General features: G+C 34.9%; 1 protein-coding gene across 1 annotated transcript; it reads left to right on the top strand.

Annotated features, from left to right (window-relative positions):
* The first annotated feature begins 4,605 nt into the window (after positions 1-4,605).
* Positions 4,606-21,690, top strand: LOC128554376 (neuroendocrine convertase 2-like). Its single transcript, XM_053535661.1, has 13 exons — positions 4,606-5,118; positions 10,781-10,888; positions 11,139-11,261; positions 12,727-12,861; positions 13,207-13,301; positions 13,580-13,668; positions 15,173-15,372; positions 16,607-16,825; positions 17,069-17,166; positions 18,566-18,672; positions 19,650-19,770; positions 20,491-20,816; positions 21,172-21,690. The coding sequence occupies exons 1-13, from the start codon at positions 4,843-4,845 to the stop codon at positions 21,558-21,560; spliced, it is 2,286 nt and encodes a 761-aa protein (XP_053391636.1). The 5' UTR covers positions 4,606-4,842; the 3' UTR covers positions 21,561-21,690.
* Positions 21,691-22,841: the final 1,151 nt, after the last annotated feature.

The following is a 22,841-nucleotide window of genomic DNA, read 5'->3' as shown; positions in this document are numbered from 1 at the left end:
TGTCGCTACGCTTTCCTTTTTGATGGTGCAATGACTAATAAAGTGTAAGACTTCATGATGCCTTTCTCCTAAATCCTACATTAAACGGACGGGAGTAGAATTTTGTCTTGCAGCTTTTTTTGGCCGTGCTCTTTTTTTGGTGCTCTGACTTCAGACAAGTTGTTGAGTTGGTGAGTACATTGGTGTAATTATACCAATTTTATGTTTTATTTAGTATGATCTGGAATTGTTTGGCTAATGTTAGAGCCTTTCTCAGCGGGGATTTTATTTGCATTGTGTTGTATCAGTACAGATTTGTGGCATTTTCAAATCTACTGTCCCTAGCCGCCATAATTGTACTTCTTTGGCTAGTTTAACAATGACAAAGCGAATGAAAGCATTTTGAAGTCCGGATTTATGGATACGCGCCTCGGCGTACGAATTCAAAATATTATGTCATATCCACACATTTATATTTTAGACTTGACATTGATAAGTTTTGTCTTATTTACTTCCCATAATTGTAACTGTTTTCGTCGGAAGGATTTTGTGTATCATGTTACATATTTTGTTTCATAAAAAATTAGTAATTTTAACTCCTTAAATCTGTATAACATAGGCAAACAAACCTCTCATTGTTTTCACTTAAACCGTTTATTTAGTTTAGTTTATATGCATTTTACATCAATGATGATGAAAGCGTCAAGCTTATGTGAGTAACTCCACACCCTATAAATGACGGTATTCCCTCTCTTCCTCTTGCGAGTGATCAAAACAATAAACAGACACGCTAAAGGTAAGAATCGCCTTCAAACTCATTATTTGGCTTTACACTGTATGTGTATTTAAGTTAATGACGGTGCTTGTACTAATCCATTAGGGGTGGGGTGGAGTGTCTGTGACTCGCTATCCTACTTAATTAAATAATTAATTGAATGCTTCAGCGTCGTTTACATGCAAGTGTTCAGTGTTGGTTTTACACACATATACTATCATAAAATACGAATTAGAAACTATGAAAATCACACGACGAAATGTTACCTTACGATTTCAAAATATCGATGAGATGAGACAGGAGAGGACTATAGGTTGACCCCCGTCTGTCTGTCCGTCTTCAACAAAATGATCCTCTGATTTAAAAAAAAAACTATTTCACCCGCAAGTATCCTGCAAATGGACGTATAAATAGAAAAGGATAACGAAAAACATTATCGGAAAAGCCGATTAAGTCCTTATTAGTAATTCCGAGTTTACTTCATTGTAAATCAGTCAACAAGATTCAAAAGTAGTACAAAATAGTTGAATGGCCTAATGGTTTAACTACCCGATTCCCCCTTCCTTAATAATAAAATAAACATGTTATCGTTACAAATACAGCCGTCGTGTTTACTACCTGTCAAGATTTACCGCAATTTCTCATATTAGAAATAATTTACATTTGATAGTGATAACGCACACACGCCGGGAATCTGTCCTTGCGGATTTGGTCGTTTTCATTGCTAGGCCTTGCTCAATCCACTTCCGTTGTTTTAAAAATGGCATGAGTTGTACCTCGTCTTTGTTTCAGTATGATCGGCAAGTTCCGACATTTATATCGAAAGCTGTATGTTATTTGGTAAGTATAAATGTATAAGAAATGATAATCAAATTACAGCGGGTAGTCGTGGGCAGGCATTAGAGATATTGCCATATTTATGGCCGATAGGTAGTTAACAGGCTTTTCCTTTGATTTTGATGATCTAGTTTTTTACCCCACTTGACTCAGATTTAAAGTCACCTATAAATTATCAAAATTAATATTAAGTTTCATTACGATATGGTCATAGATGTGGACTCTAGAGTGTTAACTTGCTTTGCCTTTTATTTGACTTGGTGACCAATTTTTTGACCCATCTGACCCAGATTTGAACTCGACCTAAATATCACCAAAAACACATTTTGAAAAAAAGTTTCATTAATAACTGGTCATAAATGTGGCTTCTAGAGTGTTAACAAGGTTTTCCTTTGATGAGACAGGAGAGGACTATAGGTTGACCCCCGTCTGTGTGTCCGTCTTCAACAAAATGATCCTCTGATTTAAAAAAAAACTATTTCACCCGCAAATATCCTGCAAATGGACGTACACATGTATAAATAGAAAAGGATAACGAAAAACATTATCGGAAAAGTCGATTAAGTCATTATTAGTAATTCCGAGTTTACTTCATTGTAAATCAGTCAACAAGATTCAAAAGTAGTACAAAATAGTTGAATGGCCTAATGGTTTAACTACCCGATTCCCCCTTCCTTAATAATAAAATAAACATGTTATCGTTACAAATACAGCCGTCGTGTTTACTACCTGTCAAGATTTACCGCAATTTCTCATATTAGAAATAATTGACATTTGATAGTGATAACGCACACACGCCGGGAATCTGTCCTTGCGGATTTGGTCGTTTTCATTGCTAGGCCTTGCTCTATCCACTTCCGTTGTTTTAAAAATGGCATGAGTTGTACCTCGTCTTTGTTTTAGTATAATCGGCAAGTTACGACATTTATATCGAAAGCTGTATGTTATTTGGTAAGTATAAATGTATGAGAAATGATTATCAAATCACAGCGGGTAGTCGTGGGCAGGCATTAGAGATATTGCATATTTATGGCCGATAGAGAGTTAACAGTTGATTTTGGTGATCTAGTTTTTGACCCCACTTGACTCAGATTTAAAGTCACCTATAGATTATCAAAATTAATATTAAGTTTCATTACGATATGGTCATAGATGTGGCCTCTAGAGTGTTAACTTGCTTTTTCCTTTTATTTGACTTGGTGACCAAGTTTTTGACCCATCTGACCCAGACTTGAACTCGACCTAAATATCACCAAAAACACATTTTGAAAAAAGTTTCATTAATAACTGGTCATAAATGTGGTTTCTAGAGTGTTAACAAGGTTTTCCTTTGATTTGACCTGGTGCCCTAGTTTTTGAACCAAGATGACCCAATGTCGAACTGGTCCAAGATTTTATTGAGGGTGATATTCAGACCAAGTTACATTAAGATTGGACCAAACTGTGATCTCTAGACTGTTAACAACCTTTTCCTTTGATTTGACCTGGTGACCTAGTTTTTAAGCCCAGATGACCCAATATCAAACTCGTCCAAGATGCTATTGAGGGTAACAATCTGACCAAGTTTCATTAAGATTGGATCAAAAGTGTGACCTCTCAGAGTTAACAGTCAAATTGTTGACGACGGACGACAACGACGGACACAGGGTGATCACAAAAGCTCACCTTGACCACTTCTTGCTCAGGTGAGGTAATAAACCCTCATTTTTCCTCTAATGGCACTTTTGCTTGTAAAATGGGGACTGATTTCATTCGCAGAATGTATTTTCAGTAATAAGACAAGTTTCATGTTAAAGTTCATGTGTTTATGGCAAATACAAAGACAACTAAAACAGAGATGTTTACTGTGTGACGCTGTCAAGAAAGCGATCCACAAAGGATTAGTGGATTCAATCTGGCGCCGTTCCACACCAAATCACCCCATTTACTGTTCATATTTTCACACCTTATTAATTTCAGTTGCGATTATATATTGGTTTCAATGGTTTAAAATTCTAGAAAATATAGTCTTGTATGCGACACATCGTCGCATTACGGTCTCATGATGGTGAACATGTGTGCCAAGTTATTTCAAAATCCCTTAATGCACCAAGAAGTTATGGCACTGACACGAAAAACTGACCATGTTTCACCTTTAAGTGTCACTTTAAAAAGAAAAAGGAAAATAATAAGATGGACATTAACTACATATGGCCGATGTTTATATGTAAACGTTGAGAGAGGTAGGTGCAATAGCATTGAAGTAATTGCACGACCAAATATATGAGGACACATATACAAACAGACCGAACGGACAGACCGCATGGTGACCGCATGTCACTCACAAACAGGCATACAGTCTTTTTACCAAACTCGAAAACACTTGTACAGTAATTAAGCAAGCGTGCATACAGTCAGGAAATAACACCGAATCTTCTTTCATTTACGGTTATAAACAAATTGGAGAATTTATTAATGATTTTGTTTTATTTTAACAAACTAGTATTGTTTCTTTATCCATGAAGCAGTGGAATTAACATGTATATCATTCTTCAAGCAAGAAAATAAGTACTTTTGACGACGACAATGTACAATTTCTGGACAAAATCAGTGATCAATCGAGTTTTTTGCTATATTCTACCTGTCATCAGACTAACACATTATCTACAGAAACAAATCATGTTTAGCTTCCAATGAAATGTAAATATATATACCTTCAAAGCAAATCAGTCACTTTAAAATGCTGTTTTTCAACTTTTAGCTGTCAGTTTATTGTTTTGATCACTCGCAAGAGGAAGGTGGGGAATACAGTCGTTTATAGGGTGTGAACTCGAGTCCGCTTAATTTTAGTTGTATGTGAGGTGTTTTCATAACCCCAGTAGAGTTATAATCAATGACATTGGGATTGAGTGTTTACATCTATTGTTAATCAATGACCTGAAAGAATACGTACACTCATTGCACATGTTAAGCTGCATCAGATAGTATTATCTCCTTTATGTTTCAATTCTTAGATAATACTTCGTATGTGAAATCATAGCAAAATACTTTAACGTGAAAACTGTCACGCAGGATTCAACATTGTGAGTTATAAATTTACCAAATGCAGTCAACAAATCCACCATTATCATGGGAAAGATTGTACGCGTCAACTTTGAATAGACTGGATATATCTTATGTGCATAATATTTCACACAAAACGTACGTGTTAAACGTAACATGTTAAATCTATCAACAGTAGATATTAACTTACGCAAGTCATTTTATCGCGAATGAGATATTATAGATATGGTTGTTTACGAAAAGGTATATTTAAAATTATACTATTCAATGTGCGCAAAGTGAAAAAAGTATTTAGATTGAAAGGAAAAATGAAGTTAATTGAAATAATTACAACAGCACTTTTGCTTGCTGTTTTGCCATTCACTTTAGTGTCATCAGAAAAGGAGAAAAATAACATACAGGAGTATATGATTCAGATAAAAGAGGAATGGATTGATACAATTAAAATAGAGGCTCCAAGATTTGGATTTAGATACAAAAGAAAGGTATAAACTTCGTTTATGAATAAAATTGTATTAAAACTATTGAAGGCCACGTTTCATTTATTAAGCGAAAATTAGAAATCTTATTTTAACAAATACAGTATAAAGGATATACATTTGTTTAGGTCTGGTAAATTACAAAAGATTACGGTGACATTGATATTCTCAAAAGTGTAATTATGGATTAAATAAGTTCAAAGGCATATGAGCCGTGCCATGAGAAAACCAACATAGTGTCTTTGCGACCAGCATGGATCCAGACCAGCCTGCGCATCCGCGCAGTCTGGTCAGGATCCATGCTATTCGCTTTCAAAGCCTATTGCAATTAAAGAACCTGTTAGCAAACAGCATGGATGCGCAGGCTGGTCTGAATCCATTCTGGTCGCAAATCCAATATGTTGATTTTCTCATGGCACGGCTCATATACTGTTACGCTGTTCTCTTATAACTCAATAAGGAAGTAACAAAATAAATTAAGACTCATAACAGATGATACAGATTTGCTTGTGATCCTTCGTCTGTGTAGTATTTATCACTGGTTTCAGATAAAAGCGCATAAAGATAACAGTGCGTTACACTTTAGTAAATATATACAATATGACTTTTGCTACGTTGGGCAAATTTTAGATGATTCACCCTTGTTATCCAGATAATACGAAATGATGTGATAATTCCAAAATGCTACAAACTGGAGGAAATGTCAAACTTGGTATGGAGATTGTTTTTGTCTATATTTTCTTATTACTCATTCTGATTATTTAAAGTATTATAACTGATTCAACATGGTTTAGAAGCTGTACCATTTGCATTAAACTATTTGAATATGGGACATATTGTTCAGTATGGAAAGCCCCAAACAATGTGTACATTTTGCTTTAGAGAATGAGTTTGGCGATTGAAAGCGTTGTCAACCTCATTTAATGAACTTTCGGTAATGAATATTATTTTGTATTATTCAGTTATTATATAAAAAATGATACGAACATGTTCAAAAGTTTTTATTTTATATCAAATAACCCACATTGACAAATATATAAGCATATGTAGTAGTCGATGGATACTGACCCAAGTGTTCATAGAAATTTCGAAGATAAAGCCCGAAATGCTATGAGGATAATAGCCAATATTGTAATTTGAAATTTTGCATATGCTGTTCTAAAGGTACCGATTGTTGTATATTGAAGAAGTATACTCATAAAATGTGGTAACTAATGGCTGTGGCATGCCCAAGGTAATGTTTTATACACATTTGTCAGTACCAGATGTTCCTGACACATTTTATCAAAAGGGTAAATGTCTTTATCATTGTAAAATTCTGTTTTAAATCTCAAGTCCGCTGTCAGAAGGTTCTAAAGCCTACACGCCTGTATCTTTTCTGCTAGATTTTGGTAAAAAATTAAACAAGCCAGAACAGGTAAATTTAACACCTGAATTTAAATGTGCTGAGATTCCACAGGGTGTGTGTGTGTGTGTGTGTGTGTGTGTTTGGGGGGGGGGGGGGGGTACACCCATATTTAGAAATTAAGTATGCTAGGGGTCTGTTAGCATTTTAAGACTGAAAATAATGGCACTTTAACAGGTCAGTTTTGCTGGAAAATGTTGAAAACTGCTGTGAATTCATAGAAGCTAGTTGTCAAAAATATCAATTTATTTGTATAAAACAAACACAATTTGCCGCCATTTTATGTATGCTATTTTTGTTCGCGTGACGTCACAATGGCGTCTCTCTATCCGGTTCGCGCGTTTTGTATTTATACTTGAAATGGAATAGAAATAAAAAAAAGAGAGAAAAAAATAAGGTTTAGAAAGAAACCTCCAGTATTGTCACTAACGAAACTTAAGAGTTTCAGTTAGAGGAGTACGTCTCCAAAGCGCAGCAAGTCCAGGTTGCGTAGCAAGTCCAATTCGGAAGAGTAAGTCTTCCAAGTGCAGCAAGTCCACGTTGCGCAGCAAGTCCAGTAAAAGGAGCAAGTCCAATTTGGAAGAGTAAGTCTTCCAAGTGCAGCAAGTCCAGTAAAAGGAGCAAGTCCAATTTGGAAGAGTAAGTCTTCCAAGTGCAGCAAGTCCAGGTTGCGCAGCAAGTCCAGTAAAAGGAGCAAGTCCAATTTGAAAGAGTAAGTCTTCCAAGTGCAGCAAGTCCAGGTTGCGCAGCAAGTCCAGTTAAAGGAGCAAGTCCAATTTGGAAGAGTAAGTCTTCCAAGTGCAGCAAGTCCAGGTTGCGCAGCAAGTCCAGTAGCAGGAGCAAGTCCAATTCGGAGGAGTAAGTCTTCCAAGTGCAGCAAGTCCAGGTTGCGCAGCAAGTTCAGTAGCAAGAGCAAGTCTAATTCGGAGGAGTAAGTCTTCCAAGTGCAGCAAGTCCAGGTTGCGCAGCAAATCTAGTGAGAGGAGCAATTTAAATTAGAGGAGCAAGTCTAAGAAGCGAAGCAAGTCTAAGAACCGAAGCAAATCTAAGACGTGAAGCAAGTCCAGGAAGTGAAGCACGTCTAAGAAGCGAAGCAAGTCTAAAACGTGAAGCAAGTCTAGGGGTACAGCAAGTCAAGTATATCTAGGAAACCTTCATCGTGTATACTGCTTGGAAGATACCTCAGATATTGTCACCATTATAGTTAACCCAAAAACTTGACACTAGTACATTCCCTTAATCCCTTAACTGACAATAGTTTGATATTGTACTGAATAATTTAGTACACTTGTTAACTTTACCATACAAAGTTGTCCCCCTACCAAAATTCCATCTGCAATACAAGGCTCACATGCCTTTCTATACTGAAATATAAAGAGTTGGTCCCAGTGTACAGGATAAGATCTACGTTCATTAACCTAATATTTGTTCAATATCCCCTTCCCTCTTCTTCTGTAAGTTGGTGTTATGAATTGTAACTGAGATCATTTTTTTTGCTTTGTTCCTTGGGCTATAATAAACCATAATATTTTGACTGCTGTTCAAAATCTGTGGTATGTTTTGTGGTGTTGAAAATCATGGGCAGTTTTGAAGACAGTATTATACGTCTCGTAGATCTTGGTAGGTTGAAGATAACCTCCAGTCAAACTCCAAAAGCCATTTCCAAATGAGCCAAAGATCTGTATAGGTTGATTGCCGGGTACCCCCCACCAGCACTGAAACAAGCGCCAATATATGGCCATATCTTTTCGGCATTCTTTATCGGGTCTTTATCCAAAGTCATCATTTGGACTATCTCTGTAATTGTAAGAATTATATTAATGGAAAGAGTATGTTAAAATTTCTTTCCTTTAACATATGAGGCAAAAAGTCTTTATCTGCGATAGGTTTGATATGCTCTACCTATTAGGTTGGTTTGCCTGTTACCAGTATAACAAGAGCGGTCGGAGGATAGCAATGCTCGACTATTCAACAGCCTTGTCAAATGAATGAATACAAAAGTCGAAAAGGGGGCATAATTTTGTTAAAATGGGAAAAAGGATTATGGAACCTTCACAGTGCTTATCAGTTCATGACTGATACTCATGACTGAGTGTGCGAAGTTTCAATCCTTTCCCATTAGTGGATACTGAAATACCAGCTTACATAGAAAAACAAAACCAAAAACTGCTAAGTTGAAAAAGGGGCATAATTTTGAAAAAATGCAAAATAGAGAAAAAATGCAAAATAGAGTTATGGGACATGCACAGTGCATGTCAAATCATGACAGTGAACAAGTGTGTGAAGTTTCAATCCATTCCCATTAGTGAGAACTGAGATACCAGCAGACATACAAAACTTTAACCACAAATTTCTAAGTCGAAAAAGAGACATAATTTTGTAAAAAAGCAAAATAGAGTTATAAAACCTGTGCAGTGTAGGTCAGTTTATGACAGTGAATAAGTGTGTGAAGTTTCAATCCATTCCCACAAATGGTTACTGAGAAACCAGTTTACATACAAAACCTTAATCAAGAATTTCTAAGTCGAAAAAGGGGCATAATTTTGTAAAAAAGCGAAAAAGACATTTGGAACCTGTGCAATGTAGGTCAGTTTATCACAGTGAAAAAGTGTGTGAAGTTTCAATCCATTCCCACAAGTGGTTACTGAGATACCAGTTTACATACAAAACCTTAACCAAATCGGGACGCCGGCGCCGACGCATGAGTGAGTCCAATAGTTCTATTATTCTTTGAATAGTCGAGCTAAAAATCGAGCTAAAAATCGTTAACAATTCATATCATCATGTTGTTACAAACTCATTCACCAAAACATGTCCACACACACACAAAACTGGTCAATGTGTAATGGTATGTAAATGAAAGAAGTCAATGACGGCTATTATCCACTTTCAAAGACAACACATGTAGGGCATTATCCATGGTCATTTTCGGCTATTATCCATTTTTCACGCAAGGATCAATATAAACGGTTCTGACAAAAAAAGGCAAACGTTAACAACTTACTCTAAACTATGTTAGATAGTGAAATGGTAGAGCTGCATATACAGTGAATTACAAGCATGAATTTTCAAACTAAACTTACATGGATTTTGTAAACTATTTAACATACTGTGTATTGCATTCACAAAAATAAAGTAAAATAGTTTCAGTTCCATGGAAACAAATCACCATTCGTTCTTTTTTCAACATCTGGTGGTTAAGATCTTTTATAAAGCCACAGCAACTTACCAAAAATCCTGAAATTTTCAGAAGCGTTCATCTGTCATTTTGTAGCATTTTGGAATTATCACAGCATTTCGTATTATCCGGATAACAAGAGTGTGATTCTCATTCTTCCTTTGATGAATACGATCCATTATTATAACCGTGTGACAAATATCATCTAACGTTTAACAAGGACCGAGGATATTCTTCATAACTTCTGAGAAATATGGGACAGAATCCGCTTTTTACACATTTTACCACGGTTGCTTCTGAAAAGAGTTACTATTATACAATTTTTACGTTTTGTGAAGATTTGGCAAAATGTGATCCGTGTCAGCCCCTATTTGGCCATTCATATTTCTCACATAGCCAAAACGGGAAGAGTACAAAGATGCCAAGAATATGATTCGGTCCAACAAAGCTTTCTACAAATGTTTGTTGAATACGAAATCCGTATTCCGATTGCCAATACTCTGTTTTGTTGGTCAAATATTTTTCAAAAATATTTTGGCACGTTGTTCACTATATATGTGTATCTGACATACGTATCTGTAAGTAGTGAGCGCCATGAAAATTGATGATGATGTTGTTTCAAATTAAGCTCCGATATTATTACTTTACTTTCTTTTTCATTTTGCAAGTTTACGTTTATTACATTTTCATAGTCGTTATTATCTTAGAAATAATATTATGTTAAAGGCATATTAGATCCTAATTTCATATTTAAAAAACATGAACAATTGCTTCGAATAGTTTATGTAAACATAAAATTAGCAAATAGTACATGCTATATACATGTATAGATAAACACGATATAAATGTGCACTACCACGAAAAAAACTGGCATTTAATGAGGATGTTATACATTTTAAGTAAATTTCTATCAGATGAAATATTTTAGTGAAAGATATGGCCATTGGATATCTTTAAGTATACACGTTTTTTGAAACTTTGAATCATGTTTTATATAGTGATCATATGTAAATAAACGAAAAACTGAAACTGAATAATCGAACAATATTACTTACTTTTAACATCATTATAATATATGCTTGCAGCTTGTGTCAAATATATTCTTGTTTGAAGAGGACTTGAAACCAAGTGATCAGCCGGCAAATGTGTTTCATCCAGACATGAAAGCTTTTAAAGAGTTCTTTGCTAAGAAAGTAAGACCGCTAAACTTATACTGAGTTATTTTAATACCCGTTTTTACAAATACATTATCTGGGTTAAAATTGAACTGGCCCATTAAATTATTGTTTATAGATATTTATATATAAACGATTAAGTCATATATTATTTTAATTTTGTGATAACCGGGTGATAAAGTCACTGACCTTGTGTGATAGACTAACTAACAAAAATAATTCTTGGATCAAAATTCATTGCTTATAAGAAATATTTATCTATTATTAGATTTTACATGTTAAGAAGAGAGAGAAAGTTATCGTCAAGTATTACCCTTGGAGAAATGGTAGCCTTTCGCAGTCTCAGACTACATTTGGACGATGGATTCTGCGACCTCGAACATCTGCACATGTTAGTACGAAATATTCATAAATGTTTAAATCAATACAAATGTTACAGCGATTCCAAGTCAAACAAATAAACAGATGTTTTGTTATTAGTCCTCTACATGTTGAAAACTAGTTTCGGGGACTATAGGATTGCCCGTCCGTCCACAGTTTGGTGTCCGGTCGATAACTATGACATTCATCAAGGGATTTTAATGTTCCCAATGATGAGAAGAGGGGTCATGCGCAAAGCCCGGACCCTTAGTTTAAAGGTCAAGGTCACAGTTGGAGATCAAATGACAAAAGAGCTTTTTTTCCCTGACCGGTCTGTAAATCAGCAATCCATGAAAGGATTTTAATATTACTTGGCCCAAATGTACCCAATAATAAGACAATGTGTTATGCACAACTGTCAGACCCCTAGCTAAAAGGTCTAGTTCACACTTGGCGGCTAAGCATGGCATTAATAGGGTCTGTTTTGTGTCTGGTCCAGAACTTTGTCATCCATCAAGAGATTACTATATTACTTGGCATAAATTTTCCCTATGATGAGACGACGTGTCATGCGCAAAACCCGAAGCCCTAGACCAAAGGTCAAGGTCACAATTGGTGGTCAAATGTCAACAGAGCTTTTTTCCAGTCCGTTCTGTAAATAAACAATCCTGAAAGGGGTTTTAATATTACTTTACAAATGTACACCATAATAAGACGACATGTCATGCGCTATACCAAGACCCCTAGCTCAAAGGTCAATGTCATACTTGGTGGTCAAAAAGATTCTTCCTGTATGGTCGATGACACTGTCATTCATAAAGGGATTTTAATATTACTTGGCACAGATGTTTCCCATAATGAGATAATTTGTTTTATGCAACACCCTTAACCCTAATTCAAAGATCAAAGCCACAGTCAGAGGTCAAAAGGTCATTAGGTTTTTTCCTTTATGGTTCATAACTTTGTCATCCATGAAGGGATTTTAATTTTACATGACGCAAATGCTCCCATAATGTGGCAATGTGTCATTTGCAATACCCAGATCCCTTAGCTCAAAAGTCAACATTGATTAATAAAAGCTCATGTGTCATATGGACCAAATCAACAAAAAATATTTGTGTTTGTTTTCAGAATTACTTCCTTTTATTATGATAATTTCTTCTTTTTTTTCTCATTTTCCCACCAATTTCAAAATGAAATGTCAAAATTGAAATTAAATACTTTTTTATATTTATACATGTTATAAGCAATCATTAACTGTAAAAATTTGTATATGCAAATTTTAATCCTAGTGTTGTATTATAACATAAATTATTATATATATAGTACAATACTGTTTATACATCATTGACAGATATCAGATCATTATGTTATACTGCAGTAGAGAAAATTAATTTTTCTGCCAGTAGGGGACTTTGCATTGCATAGCAATACTTCGTTCACATGTTTCAATATGTTTTACTTTGTCTGTGATAATTAATTTCTTGTCAATGTAGAGCAAACAATGCTGGCCGTATTATGGCATGGATGTCCAAGAAGCTTGGTCACTCGGCTACACAGGAGTTGGAGTACGCGTGGCAGTGGTTGATATAGGTGTAGAAATGGAGCATCCAGACTTGACAAAAAATTTAGTAAGGATCATTTTTATAGTACATGTACACACTTAGAGGTTTTTCCAGATATCATTAAATTACACACGGGTAAAAGAAGAAGCATTACAAGCCAGATATATTGTGTTTACTTAACAAATGATTGGAGGATACTAATTTATACTTAGCCGAACTAATAAACTTGCTAAATCCTAACCCTAACCTGTGGAGTTTCCACTTTTTCAATTTTACGAAAATATTGCAGATCAAAACTGCTTATTTGCATGTATACTGAGTGTATTTCTTCGAAGTTATCATACTTCTTCTACCAAAATAATTTGCAAAATATTTACAAAAATGTTTCCTCTAATGATCTTTATTTTTCAGGACAAGAATTTTTCATATAGTTTCGTGGATGGAGACCATAGTGATGTAAATCCCCAACGCTTTCAGAGTTACTGGGAAACAGAAGAAATTACTAGGCAACTGATTCTTCATATTATTTATAAGAATACTTAATAACTGTTTATGTCAAAACAACGTACATACAATGTAATATATTGAGTGCTGACACATTATGTTTGTTTTATGATTAGCTTTTAAAGTCTTACATAATTGTGATTTAGAAAATCATTCCTGATTCATTCATTTGTATATTACAGGTCCCCATGATCAAACAAAGAATGAATTGCTGTTTAAACACGATAGTTAAACAAAAAATCCTTAACAAAATATTTTGATTTGATAAATGTTTTTGTAGTCATGGAACCATGGCTGCAGGACTTATAGCTGGAGAATTTGGCAATAACCATTGCTCTTCTGGAATTGCTTTTGATTCAAAATTAGCAGGTTTGTAAATTGATTATTGAAGCATAGCGATATGAAAAAATAAACGCGGATGTGTAAAAACTTGCGAAAGGCTCGGTCAACACGATTCCTTTAAACACGATTCATACCCTAAGAACAATTACTCAAAGCACTGTCCCGACCATATAATGAGGGTTTTTTTTCTCTTTCTCATGCATATTTGTTTTAAATGATCCAGTATTTCATATATATAAACTTCTTCTTCATGCATGGAGGGATTTTGATGTTACTTGACATAAATGTTCACTATTATGAGACAGATTGTTGTGCACAAGAACCAGATTCCTAGGTCTAATGTCAAGGTCACGCTTAGGGGTCAAATGCCAAATTCAAGATTGACTTTGTCCAGAGCAATTTTTCTTTATGCATGGAGGGATTTTGATATAACTTGGCACAAATATTCACCACTATGAGGCACTCTTGTTTTTAAGAGTTATTTTCCTTTGTTTTTACTATAAATAGCTTATATTGTAACTTACTTATTACAGGCCGTAGGGAAAAATCAAGACAAGTTTTCTGTGGTTACAACATGCATGTTACATCAAATTTTTAGGTGTATTTTGACCTATCTCTACCTGGTAAAGAGTTTTGTGTGGACTTACATGGATTTGTATGCCCCCGAAGGCAGATGTATTAGTTTTCAACTGTCCGTCCGTTAGTTCGTTCGTTCGTTAGTTAGTTCGTTCGTCACTACGTTAATGTTTTTGCATGAAGGCACTTTACTCGCGAATCACTGCACCCAGGACCTTCATACTTCACATGCTGATAGTACTTATTGAGGACACCACTCCTACTGACTTTGGAGTCACCAGGTCAAAGGTCAAGGTCACAGAGGCCAACGTTAACTTTTTGCATGAAGGCACTTTACTCGCGAACCACTTCACCCAGGGCCTTCAAACTTTACACGCTGATAGTACTTTATGAGTAAACAATCCCAACTGACTTTGGGGTCACCAGATCAAAAGTCAAGGTCACAGAGGCCAACGTTAACTTTTTGCATGAAGACACTTTACTTGCGAACCACTGCACCCAGGACCTTCAAACTTCACATACTGATAGTACATATTGAGTACACCACCCCTTATGACTTTGGGGTCACCAGGTCAAAGGTCAAGGTGCTGCGGGGGCATTTGTCACCATTAGTGACAGCTCTTGTTTTTTTTTTCTTTTTTTTTCTTCTATAAATAACGTTACCTTTTTGATAATCGGCCAAATATGCTATATGAAAACAACTATAGGGTTTTCTATATACAAATTTTAATCCAAGTCTTTTGTTTTTAGCATACTGTATATATAGTACAATATTGTTTATACATCATTGACAGATATCAGTTCATTATGCTATACTGCAGTAGAGAAAATTAGGTGCCTTCCAGTAGGGGACTTTTTATTGCATGGCAATACTTCATTAACTTGTTATTTTTGGTAGGGTGGGATTATTTATGGACATGATGAATGAATGAACACCTTTGGGTTGTATTTTCAGCTCTAAAGGTATTTAGACTTGAGGAGAATCCTACAGCCTGGGCAGTCGAAGGGTTTGCATTTTCAGTAGAACATATTCCATCAGCAATTTCATACGAAAATGACGGGATAGATATTTATTCTTGCAGTTTCAATCTGCATAATAAATTTAAATCGGCCACTCCAGAGATGAGAGCTGCGTTAGAAGAAGGCGCGAAAAAGGTTTAGCTTTATAACATACCTGCATATTCATAAATGTGCGTTTTGGGAGAGGTGTTGCCGTCTCTGTGTTTTAGGTGCTAGATATTTCTTGTATTAGGCCTCCTTGTATGAAATTAAATTGAATTTAGTAGGAGTGAATTTTTTTTGGAAAAAAAAGTATGTATCCTCCTTTGTTAGACAGTCTTTGTCATTTCTATACATCAATATTTCAAGCATTAAATTATTGTTTGGAAATTTAAGTTAACAACAGTTTTGGATAAATTCTATCGAGAACGAGGTATGTTCGAAAAGAAATACAAACAATATTCATATTTTCTCATTCTCTGAGTTAAATAAACTATTGGAACACAAATTTAAAGATTGATATTTAGATTATATCAAGTGTAAACCTAGAATCAAACAATAAATAACTTTGCTGTGTACGTTTGATAAGGGTGTTCTCAATAGTAATAAAGGCAATTTAAGTTGTAGACGTTTTGTTTGGATAGCTATAAAATGTAGTTGAGCTCAATTATTGAACAACCAAAAGTGGGAATATTACGCAGTTTTGCCTCTGTAAATCATATATTTGTTTTCTATTTTCGTGAGGAAAAAGAACTCTCAAAGCTGACGTAGGTATCTCGTAGTATGGAAAAATGTGAAAATTCAAACAGGAGTTTTCGTAGGCAAAATCTTTGGAATGTAAATATAATAACAATCACACGATGTGAAAAGAAAATGCTAATTTACTCAAATATTTAGAAATTAATAATGTAATGCACCCAGCTGTTAACATTTTCAAAGTGAAAAAATATCTGTTATCAGGAATTTGAGGAAACATTACAAAATCCTACGTTTCTTTTTAACTTCTGAACGAAAATTTTTTGTCCTTTTCTGAACGCCTAGTAATCTATATGTACCCGAAAATAGGAGTCAAATGATCCCTTTTTAGATGAGGTACTGAGTAATTGCTAGCAAGAAGACGAGAAGCCATTTGGTCAAAATAAAGATGAATGTTAACAAGATGAACATACATTGCAAAATACAGACTCAGTTGCATTACTTTTCGAACATCCCTCGTATTATAACCAAGTTTTTCCCCGGTTGTCTTGAAAAGCGGCTGACGGTTACCTCACAAATCATTTTATGCATAAAATATCATTTTTACATGATAAAAACGTACACAATCAAAGAAAGTTTCTCTTTCATTATATTTTTCAAGCGTGTTCAATGAGCTGGTTTTGCTTTTTTACAGGGAAGAAAAGGCAAAGGGAGTGTTTATGTATTTTCTGCAGGGAACAACAAAGGACCTGTGTATGACTGTAACATGGAAGCTCTGGCGAATAGCATTTACACAATTACCATTTCCAGTGTTGGAGCAAATGGTTCAAAACCGGCATATGCAATTCCTTGCGCGTGCACATTGGCATCTACGTATGGGGAATTTAATACACACGAAGGCTCGAAAACATTGGTATTTCATAACCTGTTTCTTTGTAGTGACTGATATGTCAATAATACACATATGTCTACATTGAAATAAGTATAATGTTTATTTTAACTGCTATACTAGAACTATAGGATGATATAAGTAAGGTATATTATACTGGAATGCTAAGAAGATAAGTAAACTTCCTTTATACAAGTAAAAAGGAAAGTACTAGCTAGTAATACATATGTGTATAATTGATATATTGTCTTCTATATATCTATTTAGGAATCCACAACACATGGCGGGAAATGCGACAACTTTATGGGAACATCGGCATCCGCGGCTTTGGCTTCTGGAATATTTGCCTTAGCTTTACAAGCAAAGTATGGAATATTAATTTGTTGCTGTATTTTGAATATTAAGCTAAACATGTTGTTGCATCATTGATTATACAGTACATAATAAAAAGAGAGCAGTATACGCGAGTAAAGTGTCAGCGACACGACAAAAGCCTCTTAAGAATAATCACTGTAATAGATAAAACTTGCTTCTCACAATCATAAGTTACAGGCAAGATAAATGATGTCAGTATAAACAAGTATAACACTCATTCAAACTTATAATAGACACTTACAAACTACTAGTAAATAATCGTATTTTAGAGATAGTACCTAAGTTTTTCAAATCATAGTTATGAAGTTAAAAAAATTTGAAATGAAGACAAATGTCCATATATTTCTCAAAAATAGATATATTGACAATAAGCAAAAACATAGAGTTATGAGCATTTAATATTTTCATGTAAAAGAAAATTTTGTGATCAGGGAAATGTAACTCTTTTTGAACCTGGAGAGCAGAAACATCAAAGGGACATAATATAGCGCATATTTTCTTCTTGGTTGCATTTGATTTAATATTCAACTGTGATCTGGATTTCTAAATAATGATCCATGATACTGTGTGCTAAAAATATAAAACAACTGGAACAGTCCTTTAACAGCAAAAAGATGCTGTAGCAGAATGAAAATTGTTAAGCTGTAACTGGGACTCGAACCCAGGACCTCTCACACCTGAGACAGACACTCTACCACTTCCCTATAACAGCAGTAGCTATAGTTAGGCAGTATAAGTGCACCGATTACATTACGTGAACTGGAACAGTTTTGTGACAATAACACATAATCGGCCTACTCCGGATTATCGGCGTATTCGCTTTGTTACCTAACGGCAACTTTCGTGTAAAGAAAAAAATATAATCTAATGCTGTAAACATTTTTATCGGCCAAAACTGCCAAAATTTCTCTAACGTGTTTTTTAGAGTATGAACTTACTAACTGGTAGTACCAGTGAAATATAACTTACACTGAATCTTATATATTTGCCTTTTTAGTAGCTGGCGAATGGCAAAGACAATGGGCTTTGTCCAAATATAAGCAGTTACTTTACCAGTTTCGAGAGGATATCAATTGATAGGAAATTACAGTTACAAACTAAATACCTTTCTGCAACACAAGGAATCATTAGCATTCACTGTCAATCAATATTATGACTAAGATCGACGATCACTCATTCATTCAAATAATTTACAGACAGAGTCCGTTGTTTACATTTTTAATCGTAACCGGTGCTCTTGTAAAAACCACTTTTTTTTGAAAAACCGAAGAATGCGAAGAGCTATGGTACGGTCTCTACGTATTTGTTTTTCAATAATCAGTACTGAAATAATTTTATTAATGTGTAGTTGTTAGAAGTTTCATACCAGTTAAATTGATTTTTTTTCAGTTCTGATCTAACCATGAGGGATTTACAATACATTACGATTCTGTCATCGTCGTTCGAAAGTCTTCAACACACTGGGCGGAGAAAAAGAAATGCAGCAGGGCAACAGTGTAAGTTTGATAATTGATGCCTTTGTTTATAATTCAATTTAGACATGATGACGTTTTGTTATAAATTATATTTACGTTTGGGCCGTAGCCTTCTTGAGCGTTTTCGGATATCTTACTCGAGTTACTAGAGTAAGTAGAGTTCCAAGGTCGAACGACAAGAGTAAGCGAAATGCGCATGAGCTTAATCTCTAATTTATTCTATTACCGTAACCCCTTCTTCACAGGTTAACTTGTTGATCCAAGATGGCGACACATGTAAACTTACCAAAGTAAAGAATTTTCTAAAATAGTTTATTTGCAAAATTACATATTTTTAAGCATAATCATCTTGTAAGATCACTATTTTATTGAAAATTTTGAGGTGTATATCGTATTCGATGTGCGTTTTTAACTCAACAATAGAGTAATGACTACGCGATAAAATTTACTGCGCATGCCCAGAACTTCTAATTGTCTAATTCGAGTGCAGTGTCAGAAGATTGTACTATAAAAATAGGTATCATCACCTATCATCAGTTTATTTGTTTGTTTGTTATGGGTTTAACGCCGTTTTTCAACGGTATTTCAGTTATGTAACGGTGGGCAGTTAATCTACCCGGTGTTCCTGGATTCTCTACCAGTACAACCCTGTTCTCCGCAAGTAACTGCCACCTTCCCCTCATGAATCAGAGGTGATAGACGAATGATTTCAGACACAGTGTCTTTTATCAAACCGTCAAGGAGAACATACGCCCCGCCCGGGGATCTGCGCTTTCCCTATTGAGTTAAGCGGGCGGGCCATACATATTATCAGATTCAATGTGATGCAAACTCTTCTTTTTGTAGCGTACAAGTAGTATATTAACGTCAATATCATTATTGCACATTTTGCAACTTGAATCATAGAAATGAATAGCGGAAGCCAATGTTTGACGCGACACCACTGTATCGTTTAGATGTTATCATAAAAAGAAATACAGCATGCAACTCTTTTATAGATGATCCTTACTTTGGTTTTGGATTAATCAACGCTACATCAATGGTACTGAAAGCGAAAACCTGGAAAACGGTGTCATCACAAAATGAACAAACAGTTCATGAAAGTGATAGTAAAATGCGGTCAGTAATTTTAATGTTTTTAAACTGATGTCTACATATATAAACTGATAATGAACCAACAAACAACGTTTTGGATAACTTTCAAGGGGAAGCAACCGCTAATGTTGAAATAACTTGGTCCCAACCCATTTGCTCTTGTTATGTCGAACCTATTTCTCTCTGACAACATATGGCTAAACTAACCTCAGCCGCTTTTCATGCAGTTGCACTCTATGTATCCTTGAAGGTTTCATATACACCGCCGTATGAATGAATCTGTGGGTGTCTTTAAATTTTGTTTTGGTACTTGTAACATGTGAAAATGTTGCGTAATGCTCGGACCGGGGCTAGAAGGCGGCAACGGTAACATACATTTCCATTATCGTCCATAATAGACTCAATAAAATGGACCCTCTAACATTTTTATTCATGTCGTGTTGAGCAACCTGTGGTTTTTCCTCTTCGTTTGTTCTGTTTCAAAATATTGCCCAGCAGCTGAGTTTTCTTAAAAAAGACGTAATCAGTTGCGTTATTTACCTTGTTTTGATTAACGAAGGCAAATAGTCCAAATAAATCATGAAACGTCACGTTGGCATCCAGTATAAAGTTAAAATACATGTGTCAGGCTGTGGGTGGTCTTCGTACACGCTGTTGTGAGTTTTGGTCATATATTTTTACCTAGTTAATTACTGATACAAGTAGGAAAGAGGGGACAAATTATTTCTGGTCTTTCTTTTCCAGATTTATTTCAGAAGATACATTGGTTATATCTCTACGATTGGACAGTTGCGAGAAGGAAGAAAATTGCATTAGATTTTTAGAGCATGTGCAAGTTAGTCTAAAATATAATACGAAAAAAGAACCATTGTTCGACATAGTTCTGTGTTCTCCTTCTAAGACATGCTCTTACCTACTGAACAGGAAAAGTCACGTCCGACATAAGACAGCTGATGCCCTGAGAAGGCGTGTATATAGGAATTGGAATTTCACATCAGTGCACTTCTGGGGTGAAAATCCTACAGGAAGGTGGTTATTACTTTTCCGCAAAGGAAAAGAGCCAAAAACTAGTGAGTTTACACTTTTTTAGAATATATCAAATGGACGCACAATTTAGGGAAGACATTTTTATAATCAACTCATAACTTAAACATAGTATTACATATTGATACGTATATAAATAGAAATAGGAAAGTTTTGTTACTGAGGGAATGCTTCATTTTTATTCCGGTTTACTAATGTAAGTTTTATGTCTGATGAAAGACCGGAATACAAGACATATTGATCAGTCAATTACAATCTAGTTTGCATGAAAAAAGTGATTCACTATTACATTATAAAAAAATTTGAATATTTACACGAAATAATTCACTTAACTTATTTCCTAATCAATTTTCATTCGTCATTGTTTTAACATTTTTTCAGGACACCTTTTACAATTTAAATCTGCAGTTTTGACTTTGTTTGGAACGTCGGTAGACACATTGGGAACAAATTACGTCAAATCTATACAAAATGATACATGGTTACCTAACGACACTGAGTGGTACAATACAGTAGCGGAAAACACATCGAAAGACCTTTCTGATACAGTTGTTGACGAAGTTTTTAACAATGAGGAGAAAAAGAGTGAAAACCAAAACGATTACATGTACTGGGTTTGGGTAGTAATTATATTCGTCGTTTTAACAGTTTGTGTTATAATCACCCTAGTAGTACGGTATATATATATGTATATGAAACAAAAAATCATTTTGGCTTTAAATATAGTTAATGCAAGTGGAGCATTATATCCACGTTTCCCTAGACCATAGCGTTATGCCCAGTATATACTAAAAACAACACTACTCATTTAATGTTAATTTTAAACTCGAATTAAAACATGCAATAGATTTGAATAAAAAAAATGAATAAAAGATACCATTTATAAATGAGTTTATATCAAATGCTATTATCATGTATAGAAACTGCTTTTTGTGAAGTTTTTGAATGTTTAAATATAACGTGGAGCAGTTAAGAGACATGTTCGCAGGTTTCACGTATTCTAAATCTAACCAAAACAAACCCAGACACAAATACAAGTCTCTACCCTTATATGGTGATGTAATGTGACATCCCTAAAAGTGGGTTTGTAATGAGTTAGTCGCTAGATTTCTATAAGACCCCAAACTTAATCAGTAAATAGTTTTGAAAGACTTCTCATTTGCAGTGGAATAAGTACAAACCATTAAATGGCTGTAATACGACCCGAACAATATAATACCGAATTCAATATGTTGATTTTTTTTTGTGCACGAATGATAAAATTAGCATTGTCAGTATCTCTGTAGCCAGTATAAACCAACAGTTATTGAATTCCAAACGTAACACAAGTTCAAAATACAGGCTAAATTTACTAAATTACCATAAATACATGTATCAAACTTTTGACAGTCCCTTTACCCTCATACTGTTTTAGTGATAGCTGATAAAAACTATAGAACGGAACGCATCCACGAAAATAATAGTAGCTCGGTTTTAGTTAATGGAATGTTCAGCATCACTCAAACTCTTTAGAACTCTTTTCTGCACGTCTTTTACTCTTTTAAATTTGTTTTCCTATGAAGAGTACTCACGGCCTAGAATATTACTAAAATAGACCAAAAGACGCAAATTAAGCGACAAGTTCTTAATGAAAGTACACTTTAAGTGATCAAGAAAGAGTACTCCTCAATAAGTTTCTTTTCTCTATGTGAATAATAACTAGTTCAGATTTCATTATAAATAGAAAAAGTGGAAACTCCACAGGTCGCTCAACACAACAAAAACGAAAATGTTGCAGGCTCGGTTTGATTCAGCCTGTTCATGGACGGTAGTGGAAATGCATGCTATCGTTCACGCCCTCTAGCCCCGGATTAAGCAGAACTCAACATTTACACATGTTAAAAGTACAAGAAACAATTTAGAGACATCCGCAGATTTGTTCATACGGCGGTGCACATGGAACCTTCAATGCTACACTAGTGTGTAATTCCATGAAAAGCGGCGTATAAATAATGGGTTTGCCCTAAACGAGAAAACAATGAGCAGAACTAAACAAACTGGAATTTAGAAAG

Source organism: Mercenaria mercenaria, unplaced genomic scaffold, assembly GCF_021730395.1.
Source record: "Mercenaria mercenaria strain notata unplaced genomic scaffold, MADL_Memer_1 contig_4984, whole genome shotgun sequence".
Taxonomy (NCBI): domain Eukaryota; kingdom Metazoa; phylum Mollusca; class Bivalvia; order Venerida; family Veneridae; genus Mercenaria; species Mercenaria mercenaria.
Note: the sequence above shows the minus strand (reverse complement) of the source record. Positions and strands in the feature narration are given on the sequence as shown.

Coding starts and splice junctions, on each gene's coding strand:
- LOC128554376 (XM_053535661.1), top strand. CDS start 4,843: ATGAGATATTATAGATATGGTTGTTTACGAAAAGGTATATTTAAAATT. Junction 5,119..10,780: donor GATTTAGATACAAAAGAAAG/GTATAAACTTCG, acceptor ATATGCTTGCAG/CTTGTGTCAAATATATTCTT. Junction 20,817..21,171: donor AGGAAAAGAGCCAAAAACTA/GTGAGTTTACAC, acceptor ACATTTTTTCAG/GACACCTTTTACAATTTAAA.